The sequence below is a fragment of the Salarias fasciatus genome, chromosome 13, assembly GCF_902148845.1.
Source record: "Salarias fasciatus chromosome 13, fSalaFa1.1, whole genome shotgun sequence".
In the NCBI taxonomy this organism is placed as follows: domain Eukaryota; kingdom Metazoa; phylum Chordata; class Actinopteri; order Blenniiformes; family Blenniidae; genus Salarias; species Salarias fasciatus.
In genome coordinates, this window is record NC_043757.1 from 7,218,051 (window position 1) to 7,230,541 (window position 12,491).

At 44.2% G+C, this 12,491-nt stretch overlaps 1 protein-coding gene across 4 annotated transcripts in view; it reads right to left on the reverse strand.

Moving 5' to 3' along the window:
• Window positions 1-2,290: 2,290 nt before the first annotated feature.
• The window catches only part of rmdn2 (regulator of microtubule dynamics 2), a 37,698-nt gene continuing 27,497 nt past the window's right edge, over window positions 2,291-12,491 (reverse strand). For 3 of the 4 annotated variants that reach the window (XM_030107238.1, XM_030107239.1, XM_030107240.1), the window contains exons 6-11: window positions 10,329-10,404; window positions 8,719-8,796; window positions 7,517-7,615; window positions 5,153-5,206; window positions 4,978-5,058; window positions 2,291-4,796 (exon numbers count right to left, since the gene is read on the reverse strand). In XM_030107238.1, the coding sequence (XP_029963098.1) occupies window positions 4,743-4,796; window positions 4,978-5,058; window positions 5,153-5,206; window positions 7,517-7,615; window positions 8,719-8,796; window positions 10,329-10,404 (442 nt within the window). In that variant the 3' untranslated portion in view covers window positions 2,291-4,742. The remainder of the gene's footprint in view (window positions 4,797-4,977; window positions 5,059-5,152; window positions 5,207-7,516; window positions 7,616-8,718; window positions 8,797-10,328; window positions 10,405-12,491) is intronic. The other variant, XR_003932711.1, reaches the window with a different exon arrangement.

Below are 12,491 nucleotides of genomic sequence, written 5' to 3' on the forward strand. Positions count from 1 at the left end.
AAAATGTGATCTCGTCTGCATCTGAGTCACGGATACAAACAGCATGTGTTCAACCTAAAACCACACAAACAATCTGAGTATTCCATCCCTTTAGTAAACACAGCCACTCAGTGTTTACACTGCTACTGGAAATAGTGAGAAGGAATCCAAAAATAGCTACCAGAAGTCTGGAGGTAGTAAACCTGATGGTTCAATAAATAGAGTGACATCCGAGCATCTCTGATATGTAAAAACTTCATAGGTTTCTGATTTGCATGTCAACTGTTGCTGAATCATGCATCCGTTTACAGCGTTTCTATCGTCCACATGGAGAGTGTAGTCAAAAAGTTCCATTTTCTGTGGCATTGTGCAAACGAAGCTTTAGTTTTCATGAATTAAACGAAGAATGAAGATCAGGCGCAGCTTCGCCCAGGTCGACGGCCTCTTCAAACAGCTCCTTGACTTTTCTGAGCTTCATTTTGTTTGAGGTCTGATGACAAAATACGACCTGGACTGTGGACAGAGCCTGTATTGACATGATGAAGAATATTCAGCTGTTTCGCTGAAACGTTGTGCAGCACTCATGTGTCTACTGAAGGACGCTCAAAACCACCAAATGTTCCCAATTCCATCTGAACAATGTCATATGTAACATGCATGGAAACTCCTTGACCCAGATTTCTCCCAGACCTCCTGCACCACGGCCGTGTCGCGGCCCAGTGAAACTCAAGTGTTTGGCCTTCACCGGCTCTACAGTTACACAGACCAGCCACAGAGTATTTAGTCTGAAGATGTGGGCCTTAATGAAGTCGACTCCGAAGGCAAAACCTAGAATGTTCAGTGAGGGCAAAGAAGTGTCAGTGAGAAGAGTTTGAAGGAATCAAGGTGTTGGTGTCAGTTCAGCCGTTCATAACACAGCTGAAGGCCGCTCCATCGGAGTTCATCTGCATCTTCAAACTCAAGACACTCAAGAAATGTACATGGATATTAACTTTAACACACATGAAGAAATCAGAACGGAAGTTAGCATATACAATTATATTATTCTAAATCTTTCAAAGTTTACTAATAAACGTGACAGAAAAGGAGTCATTTCCTTCATATCTATGTCTGTTTTTCTGTCTATATCAAGTAACTGATGTCTCCTGATCCAGAATCAAAGATTACTGTTGATATATAGTGTGTGAAGGAATCAACAGCAGCTGAAACTCCAGCATGTACAGACATTAGGAACCAACGTCTCAGCCGAGGCTCCTGATTAAAGAGCACAGTGGGCTCATAAAAACCGCCGGTAGGTAAAGGTGAAGTTTTCATGACTGTATAAACAAACACCTGCGCTGGCGGGGGGAGTCACCTATTTAAAGTGGTTCCACTGTGGAGAAGGAGGGACGAGACAGAAGAGGCTGGAACATGACCAGACCGGCGGGAATCGGACCTGAATCTGATCCAGCAGCAAGTTCCCAACCGTGCTGGCACACAAAGTGCAGTTGGAGGAGAAAATGTGAAAAGATGCATTAAAATCTCACTTCGTTTACACTCCTGCAGGAGCCCACATGTCTTAACCAGCAACACATCTATTCAGTTTATAAAAGAAATCCCTAATTATGAGTTACAGATTATATAACTCGTCTCGCACCATTCCTTATAAACAGCCACGAAACTGAAGATGGCACAAACAGAATAAATGACACGCCGACAGCTCTTTGGGGATTGCACAGATTTAATCATAGACTCCGGTACCAGTAATAATTTAGACCACATAACTTCTGATAGTGTACAGCTTATTGTCTGATAGATCTGATAGAACTTTCAAGCACATTGAACTCGCTTTGGCATTAAAAAAAAAAACCCTAAAAACATTCGTAGTGCTAGTTAGATATAATAATAATAATTAAAAAAAATCCCTATTTCCCATGTCATTTGTACATTTCAGGTAGACTTCACATATTTAACACACTTGCCATCCACAAAACAAAAAATAACAAAACAAAACAAAACAAAAAAACCTCCTGTAATAACACACTCTCAGACACATGATACATGACATTAAATCAAATAGACATTCGGTTTTAAAGGGGACATATTATGCTATTTTTCAGTCACGTCATATCGGTCCCAGAAGCCCAAAAACATAACATTTAAGTTTGTTTGCCCCAAATTCATCCTTTGTTCGGAGTTTCAGCGGTCTAAAAAGTGGCTCTGACGAGCCCTCCTCAGAGCAGGCTGTTTCTGAGCCTGCTTTACAGTATGCACTTGAACGCATCTGTCCACGTCCACACTCTCACACACACACACTCTTTGTGGGGCCACAGTCAGGGGGAGGAGTTAAATCCGCTTATTTCAGGATAAGCGGACCCAACTCAAACTCAACCGTTTCAGCAGGCATTTTCACAAAATATGGTGTCGCAAGACAGGGAGGAAACAGACAGTTTTCAAATCTGAACGTCATAATGAAGCTACAGCAACACATACTACTATAAGAAACTCTTCACAAAGTAAAAAAAAAAAAGAATAATATGTCCCCTTTAAGAAAACATCTGGGAATGATTCAGATAAAACGCGACTGTCACACATGACTTTGGTCTGACGGGATCGGTCGCCTCTTGTCTGCCATCCTCACTGATTTCACTCTGAACCCTCCTCAGCAAGCGAGAAGCCGTGATGGTCGAACCCCACCGTGTGCCCACCTCAGTGACTCAACCTCTTTACACCCAACAAGGTCGTTTTATTCGACACACAGTGCATTAATTAGTCCCATTGTACCACAGTGCAGCAGCATGCAAGTGTTTTTTTCTCTGTAAAGCTTGGAGGTAAAAAAAAAAAAAAAAACAGAGGTAAAATGTTTAAGCCACAAAACTTCAAGCAATCTTAGTGTTTACTTGCAACTTAATCTTTAAAAAACACTGGAAGTCACTCTCAGTATTATGATGCGTGCGTGCGTGTGTGTGTTAGCCCTGAGATGAACTGGCGGCCTGACCAAGGTGGTGCTGGGACTGACTTCAGGTACGAGAGGACGGGTGGAAACTCAGACGCCGAAGACGAACCGAGGATGACAAACCTCTGATTCAACAACAGCAACCTCAAGAGACGTAAAGCTAAGCGGCCGTCACTTATTTCAGTGCTCGTAAAGCCGTGCACACTACAAGCACCAAAGAGCTCAGCGTCTTCCAACGAGAAGCTCCAAAAGCTGACTGTATGCCTGTTGGAACTCTGGTCTTTTGACTCTTTCCCAGCTACGAACAGCGACGGAGAATGTGACCACGCGGCTGCTACCTTGGCATGCCGCTGTCCGTCTGTCTTTTGCATTAAGTGAAATCTGAGCAGGCCCCGAAATGAGCCCGTGGTCGAACAACGAGGTGTTGTATATGTGTAAAGCAATGAGAGCCTTTCTATAAACATGAAGCTGCCAGTTTGAGTGGTGGCCGTTGGATGGTTCTCAACTTCACTGGGGAAAAAAAAGATGTCTAAACAAATTTAGTTTTAAACGACAAAGTCCTAAAAAAAAAAAAGAGATTTAGACCAATAAGACATCAGAGGTGCTTCTGAAGAACTGGATGGAAATCAAAGTTCAGAAGAAAGAAAAACCTTCCTGGAATATTCCAGTACGGAGTTTAAGAATAAAGGAAGGTTTTGTTGAGACGCTTCAGAAAAGGCTTCAGAAGGAAATCAATCAATCACAGATTTTACAGAACAACTGGTAAACAAAGCAAAAAACACTTTCCCTATCAGGCTGAAGTCACTGTGTGATTTTTGCCTTGTTGTGAGATTTTCTATGTGAAGATTACTTTTGAAAACACATGAACTCTACATCAAATGTAAATAAGGCTCCAGATGGACGGGTGACAATCAATCATGTGACTTGCAGGAAATATCTGACCAAGCGCTGATCGCCGACTCAGATATTAGAGCCACTCTAAGGTTGCAGCTTCCCGATGAGGGGAAGCTTAGACGCAGGAAGCAGCGAACGCAAAATCCAACAACCGTGGTGCATCAGCTCCACGCCAGGGCGGTTTAACGATGCCGCCGTGTGGCAGGATGCCGATGAAGACGGTCGGCCGGGCGCAGAGGTCGCCCCGTGGCCACCGCATTCCAAGACGTCTGGGTGCAACACCGTCTGGTGTCCTTCTGTTGTTGCCGGTTGAATGTGTGGCGGGAGGCACAACAGAAAACAGGAAGAAGACAAAGAGTTCCTCCGTGGCTCACTTTGCCAAAACCCAACAGGTCTTTGTTGTGGGGGAAACTCAGTATCCATGAGACACGGTGGAGCTGCGGTCGCTATCTGTGTCTGTCACGCACTGCTGCACACACACAATACCAACAAACACCAACACACGGACCGGATATGCTTCAATCTCAGCCCACTTTCTTAAAAAGAAGGAAACCAAAAGCACCGATTTTGTACAACCAGTGAGCTTTCCTTTTGTGATTAAAAATTCGATATGCGGAATATTAAAACTGAATAAAAAGTACAAAGGATGGACCAGAATGTGGCGGCAAACGGCTCCCATTAATGATATCACGCCACACGAACGTTCCTACACTCACAGAGTGAATCAGAAATGATGGCCTATCAATACATAATACATAGCACACACACACACACGCACACACACAGACACACACAGACACACACACACACACACACACACACAGACACACACAGACACACACAGACACACACAGACACACAGACACACAGACACACACATACACACATACACACACAGTGGAAAAATATTGTATTTCTAAGGACGTGTGTGTGGTCAGAGTCCCAGTGCCGGGCAGAGCACGTCCAGCTCCTTCTGAGCCTCCGCATCCTGGAAAACAAACACAACTTAAGACAGCTGACAAGCTCTATGCAGCAGGAGCTGTGTTTCTGCTGAATAACCACACACACACACACAGACACACACACACACACACACACACACAGACACACACACACGGGAAACACAATGGAGAAGCCGCAGGCTGCAGGCAGAGTGCGGTGAAGCTCACCTCTTTGGAGTCGCTGTTCATGGACCGAGCAGCTTCACACATTTCCCGGGCCTTCTCCCGCCGCCCCAGGTCTTTGTAGCACTGCCAACGAGAAGACCAGAGACGGTCACAGCGCTGTTCAGCCGCGGTGAGACGCTGCACAGGCGATCACAGCTCTGAAGTTTGCACGGCTTACTTTGGCGAGAAAGATGTAGTTGAGTTTGGAGTACGCCGGCTGGATCTCCTCCACCTGGATGTCAAAAACACAAACAGAAAACAGGAGGAAACGTCACGTGACGCCTGCAGATCTTTGGGCATTAATGCATCGCGGACATTCTAACGGAGCTCTCTCCCAGCGGAGTCGTTCCTGGATATGACTTCCTGTAGATTCCAGCCTGCAGTCACTCACAAGCGCAGCAGATGCCACTGGCAGCATGTTGTTTATGGGACGGTCACTCATCCAGACAGACACGAGCGGCTCGCAGGACGCCACAGCCACTTGAAGCGCGGCACTGACCAGACAGAAACACCCACTTCAGGAGCTTTCTGCTGAATCTGAAGCCTTCACAGCTTCTCCTCACAGGGCGAAGCACAGCTGCACTGCACAGCCATACATGTTTGACTGATTCAGTTTAACGCCTGGATTTATTTTTTTAAATGTTGATTCATCTGACATTTTCTTAAAATATGTCTACGCACTACTAGTCAAGTACAGATTACCTCGACTGTACAGGCTTTTCGAGCACCCCTGACAGAGCTGCAGGAGGTCAACCAGAAATCATATTTCGATGATGATTCAAACATGGAAGTATTTATGTAGTGAAGTCAAAGGAATTTGTCTTTCTGCTCAGTTTGTGGTGAACACACTGCGGTATTAAACTCTCATAATTTGAGTTGCATTACTAGAAAAATATACAGAGGAAAACATGACAGATGCAGAGTGGGAACAGTAGCTTTTCCAAACCACGTAACATTGTTGTTTTTATTAAAGAAATATAGGGTGTGTTTTGGTTCAACTTTCCACCTCGGCGCTTGTTTTTCATGTGGCCTCCTGAAGTATTAATCAGAGGCTCGGGCCCGGTGCAGCGCTGTAGGCTGTGTTTGTTAGCGAGGTTCTCCTGCTCCCAGTCACCAGTGACGTGTTGTAACAGAAAGAAACAGATGGGTGAGATACAGACGACGTGACGCAGAGGCCCGCACTCTACATCTGGCCAGGGGCAACAGTATTTTCTCTGCTAAATAAACATGTGAAATGTGGGAATTCAGATTAAGATTTTGTAAACGAAGAGGGTTTTGGTTTGGAGAACTCAAAACTACGGCAAAGAAAAACCCACTGTACATTACACCTTCCGATGATCGGGGGTGGGTAATCAATTAGTCTGTGTGAAAACACACAATTCCTGGCAAATGAACAAGACATAAGCAAGCTTTAAGACAAAGTGATTTTAACTAAGACTGAAAAATCACCTGTATTTAACCGTTGGAACATGAAGCAGTGTTTTACAATTATTAAAGCTCGTGTCCGGAGTTTCCGTTCGTTTCCAATGTATGTATCATTTTTCAACAGAGCTTCAATGTGTCAGTCTGGTTCGATACTACAATATAATATTAGCATATAGCAATATAAAAATTTATTTATGAGCCCCGCCTTCGTCTCCTAGACCCCCATGTTATCTGAAAAAGCGCCGGTCAGCGTCAGCCAATAGATTTCGAGCTTCCGCATTCTCGTGTTGTCAATCAAAATGTGCGCGCAGCCAGAGAGCACGCCACTCGCCCAGGCAGAGGTGAGTTAGCTACGCAGCAGCCGGACCGCTTACTTCAGGTATATCCATGGTCTGAGAACATCCACCGTAAACAGCTAAACATGTAGGATGCTGTTAGACTCGGAGGCACTCATTTTCACCCGACGGATAATAGCGTGCACAATTAAAGGGGAGTGGCTTTGTCGCTCATGAAAGTAGAGGGAGGGGGAACCTCGAGACATTAGATTAAAAAAAAAAAACCTCTCTCTTTCAAAACTCCGGACACAAGCTTTAAGTCTTATAAAAAAATAATTTTTAAAACCCATCTCAACAAAGCAATATTCTTCACAGAGCTCCTTACATCCTTGGGGGTGATAATGTAGCGCCTTTATGCTCACAACTGTCTAATACTTCTGAATTCTGGGAACGAGGAGCAGTTAAGGTTTCAGAGGTTAAGAAGCAGTAAAAATCTAAATGTCGTTAGATGCAGATATTTCAAGGTCTGTAATTAAAATACTCCTCAAATAGAGAGTCTCTGTCGTACCGATGTGGGAATATGTTGAAGTGCCATTGGGCAGAACAATGAACCACCACTTGCCATCACCGGTGTGAGAAAGAACGTGGAAAAAAAAAAAAAAAAGAAGAAAAGAAATGCCCTGGTAACTTGAAGAAAACAAACAAGTAATCTTTAAAAACTGTCCGTCTGGTAACTAAGAAATGAGCAGTTCTGGATTCAGACATGGGGAGAAGCGAGAGTTTGGACACTTTGAGCGTGTGGAGCTGTCGCAACACAGCTACGGTGTAAAGAATGGCATTACCTTCAGGAAATTGTTCAGTGCATCTTCCACTGTGGCACTCGGAGGTTCTCCAAATAAAGTTGCGGCGACTTTCCTCTCGATCCACGACAACTGGGCCACCTGCAGAATAGAGAGCAGCTGCTAATTTGGCCTTAAACCTCACATTTTACTTTATAGTTCAAGCATCACAGTGACAACGCTAAAGTGGGTTTGTTTTCCTGAACCCTATTAAAATGACCTTGAAAGTATTTGTATTTTTGAGCTCTCGGTGAGACATTTTTCTACCACTGCTACAAAGTCAACATAATGCACAGTTTTTATTTCACATCCACTTTTCCATTCAAAGCCACCAGAAGTGAAATGAAGTGTTTTAACAGTTACGCTGGAATCTAAGTTAATGAATTTTGTGGGAACGCGTTTATGGAAAGCAATCCCCACAAAATCTCCTTGCAGGATTGGTTATGTATCATTTTTTCTTAACTATTGCTGCCAATTTCCTGTGACTTTTCCAGTACTTCCATGACTGCTGCTACATCGTACGCAGATCCTTTCCCCTTGTTTTTGTGTTAGCGAGAGACGATAATGACCAGCAGGAGCCTGGGTCGAACATGTAATGTTCCTGCCGCGCACCACTCATCAGAGCGGCGTCTAATTGCAGGTGTAGCGTTGCTCTGGCGTCATCGCAGAACCTTTCAAACAGAACCGCTGCTGAATGCAAACAGTAGATCATTGTTGAGCGTGAACGCAGCACAGACAGCCTGTAAAACTCCATCCCCGAAAATATCAGGTGTTACTGCTCCATTAAAGCTGCTCAGTCCCCTCGCTGCCGGGAATGACTTGAATATAATTTAATCAGAGCAAAGACTGACTTTCTTTCAGGTCCGACATTTGACCACTTTTAAAGTGTAATTCATCCTGACAGGCAATTTTAAATAAATGGCTGGCGAATGGAAGACTACCAAATGAGGCACGATCGTCTCGAAAACAATCGCCAGCTGCATCAAAAACAACCCAGAGCTCTGAAAGAACACGAGCTGAACAGAAACAGGATGAAATTATCTCCCTGGCACAATCTGATTTGAAACTAACAATGGCTGCTGCAAACCTCCCATAGAGCTTTCTGTGGACACTGAAGAGGGAAAAACAAAGCAAACGGAGGGGATGAATGAGGGGAAGCCGGAGGCCGCGGCGCGCAGACTTTGTTTCTGTGAAACGTTACGTACGGCGTAGCACCAGCGGCCCAGCAGGTAGTAGGACATGGGATCCCGGGGCTTCAGCTCGATGGCTTTATCCAGATGATCCTGGGAAAGTGAGGAAGGCAGGCAGACAGACAGACAGACAGAAAGACGGAGAAGATTTTCACTGTTGATTCATGACACGGCTGCTATTTCCACTGCCTTCTGTTCTGACCTGATCTTTCCTGCTTCACCAACCCACAAGTATTTCACAAACACCTCTCACACACGCGATCTCACCCGAGCCACCACACACTCCTGGCTGTCACGCACCCTCCCTCGCTCTTTTCCATTCTCCTCCTCTCTGATTCAGGCTCTCCCTCTCTTTTTTTTTTCTTCATATCCTCCCTCAGCAGCTCTCTTTCTCTTTTTTCCTCTCTTTCACCTGTCAGGAGTTTTGAAGGCACACAGTGTTTGGGGGGTAAGCTGCTGACAGAAGATAAAATGCTACGTGCCGTTGTTCCACACTCCATCTTATGCAACTGAACAGTTGGAGGAGTGGCCTGCTGGCTTAAGTGATACGAGTAGCCATGCCCCTCCAGTCTGAGCAAACAGGAGAAGCTATAGCCGGCGCGTACAGTGGCGAGGCCGCCCTCTGAAATGCCCCAGATTTCTGTATGAACCGGTCAAAAAATGTGAAGTGATCTCTAAGTCAAGACAAGAGGCAAACACAATGTGATTAATCTAATGCCAAACTAACAATCATGAGCTTTCAAGTCTTCAATGACAACATCCAGCAAACATTCGCATTGTAACCATTAAATGGAAGTAAAGCCAGGATTTAATAGCTGCTTGAACCTGCTTTGGCAGCAATAACCAAAACCAAGCTCTTCCAGGAGCCGCTGATCAGACCTGCACGGCGTTCAGGAAGAGTGTTGAGCCGTTCGGCCATTCAGCCTCCAGACGGCCGAGTTCAGTCCGCAGCATCTCTGTTTGACTGGATTTCTTTAAATCCATTAGGCAGCAGGTCAGTCTGTGGCTCGGCTGTTAAAGCTCACCTTCTCAACAAAGTGTGTGTGTGTGCCTTGCAAATCAGTCATTGTCATGAATGTGTGAGTGTGCATGGTTGTTTGTGTCAACAGGTGAATTTAACTGATCTGTGAAATTTCTCCGTTTGCAGAACTGAAGACTGATCCGGATTTATTTCTTTACACCAGAAAGGAGACGCCACAAAACCATGTCAGAGATTTTAGATCGGCAACCTGAAAGTATCGTTATCCGGCATATATATATATATATATATATATATATATATATATATATATATATATATATATATATATATATATATGTATATACTACTATATATATATATACTATATACTACTCAGGTAAAAGAAAAGAGTAGGCATTCATAAAAGGTAATAAAGTACTATTAGAATGAAAAGTAAGTCATTGGATTAAGATTTGCAAATTTAGATAGAATGAACTGATACAAAACATTCAGGAAATTTAAGCAAAAAAAAGTTAATTATTTTCCTTTTTTCCTCTCCCAGCCAGTCACAGACAGGATGCTGTTCCACATGAAGAGAAGCTATGCAGGCCATAATGTAAACAGGCCAACTTGACGTAAAGGGCAGAGAGGAGGGGCGTCTCACCTTAAAGATGTATCCGTTCTTGATCTTGTTTTGGATTGTGTCATACTCTGCCATGATTCCACACATGATGGCATACCTGAAAACAATAACACACTTACATAAGTTCAAAAAAAAAAAAAAAGAAAGTGTGTTGTGAGATACATTTTGGAATTACAAACATCACAGAGGTACAGGGAGGATGTTTCACACAACAGCAGCTCAGAAGTAACAGTCAATAAATGAAGATGATTAAATTCCGACTTGCTTTTCTGAACAAAGAGAACCACGATAAACTCGGACGGACGTTTTGTGCTTCACCTCCACTAAAACCTCTCCATCACGCCACCTTTCCTCTGGGTCAGTAGCAATGAGCTAACGAAGTGCTGCTGAAAAATCACGACTCTCGGCCTTCGGCGAGACTCCTCATTAGACAGCTTCAGCGGAGATAAGCCGCCTCGCCTCCCTCCCTCACTACGTGATTAAACTGCTGACTGGGACCAGCGGGCAGGTGGAGGGAGAAACAAAGGGCCAAGTTCAGCCTGGAGATGTGTAAGTCGGCATGACGCTGAGGGTTTGGAGAGGAGAGGAGTGAGCTGATCAAAGTCTTTTCACCGCCGGGCTCTTTTCATCCTGCTGGTACTCTGTTCGGTACTGCCGACTGACACAAACACCTTTTTATATAAAGGATCAGTGTGTACAAAGGTCGCCAGACAACATCGCCCGACACGGTGGTGCTGATGCAAGATGGAATCTACCAACGGGGTGTGTGTGTGTGTGGTAGTGGAGGTGCCTACTACATGTGTGTGGATTTTTAAAGCGAGCGCAACATGTTGATGGTCTACTGCAGTCACTGCTTCCACCGCTCTGTCGTCAGACTGATCAAGCACAGCATGCTGATACAGATGACAACACCCAGATGGAAGCACGGATAAGAAGAAGATCTGTGGCAGAGACTATAGACAATTATAGAGAAACAGAACAAAGATTAAAAAAAAAAAAAAACATTAGAAACCATAGCGCCGCATCACTTTTAAGCTCACTCAGTGGTCAAAGGCAGAATTAAGGGTAACTGTAACTAAAAAGAGCGATGTTTATTTTCTCAAGGCGGCGCCGGGTGCGAACACACTGCCGCTGGTTGGCGCTCGATGAGTGGCGAGCTCCAAAACATCAGAGGTGCAGAGATGCTATCTGTCTGCAGTCGTACCGCCTGGCTTCCAACGATAACACTCTCCTGGAAGGAAAGGCTGCGAGCACGTCCATCAGCGGGGACTGAAAGGCCGCAGAGAGGAAGACGGAGCCGGGACACTTCATACGGCGGCGCAAAGTTGCTCTCAGCAGGTAAAGTCGCTCCAATACAAGAAGGGATGACTCAACAGCTTTACAATGATTTAAAATATCAGTGAATAGAGGTTTCATGTGCAACCTCAGTGTTACACTCAAACAACACTGCGTTTACTGAAAATCAAAGAAAATCTATTCTATTAGATGCCTTTCCAGATATCACATGGTGATAAAAAATGTTGCCATTATAAGCTCGAAAAACGGTTGAAAATAAAAAAAAAAACTTAAAGGCACAACAGTTTAAAATTAGCTTAAACGGTTTCATGTCTGAATAATGGACATATGTGGAAACGTTGAAGATTTAAATCAAGCCTTAAGGCCTTAAAGAGGGATGATTCTGAGCGGTTTTCACTAAACTACCACCTGCTTTGAATGAGAATTTTTTTTTATGATTTTTGACGATTTTTGCTGAAATGTTTTGCAAATTTCACTGTGTTTCGATGTGCCATATGCACACAACACTCTGAGAAAAATAATAAAATGAAACTGGGGCCGAGGAAAGCAGTTATTGCACCTCTCCAATTGCACAGGAAGGAACACAGAGTACACGCTTCAACCCATCATGCCATGAGAAGTCCCTGTTTGGATCTGGCGCTCAGCTCCTGATGCAGGAAGCAGAACTCTACTCTTTCTCCAAGTTGTAAAATGGAAACCTTAAAAAAAACTGTTTTTTGAACTGGGGAGCAGCAAAACGTCCTGAACGCTGGATGAAACCGAAGCCGGCAGGAAATATTCAACCCCTGATGCCAGTTCAGTACTACTGAGAGTAGCTTCAGTCCAAAATAATCACAAATGATATTTCGTATTTACTGGGGCTCAACACTGTGCGGAGGCACTGAAAAG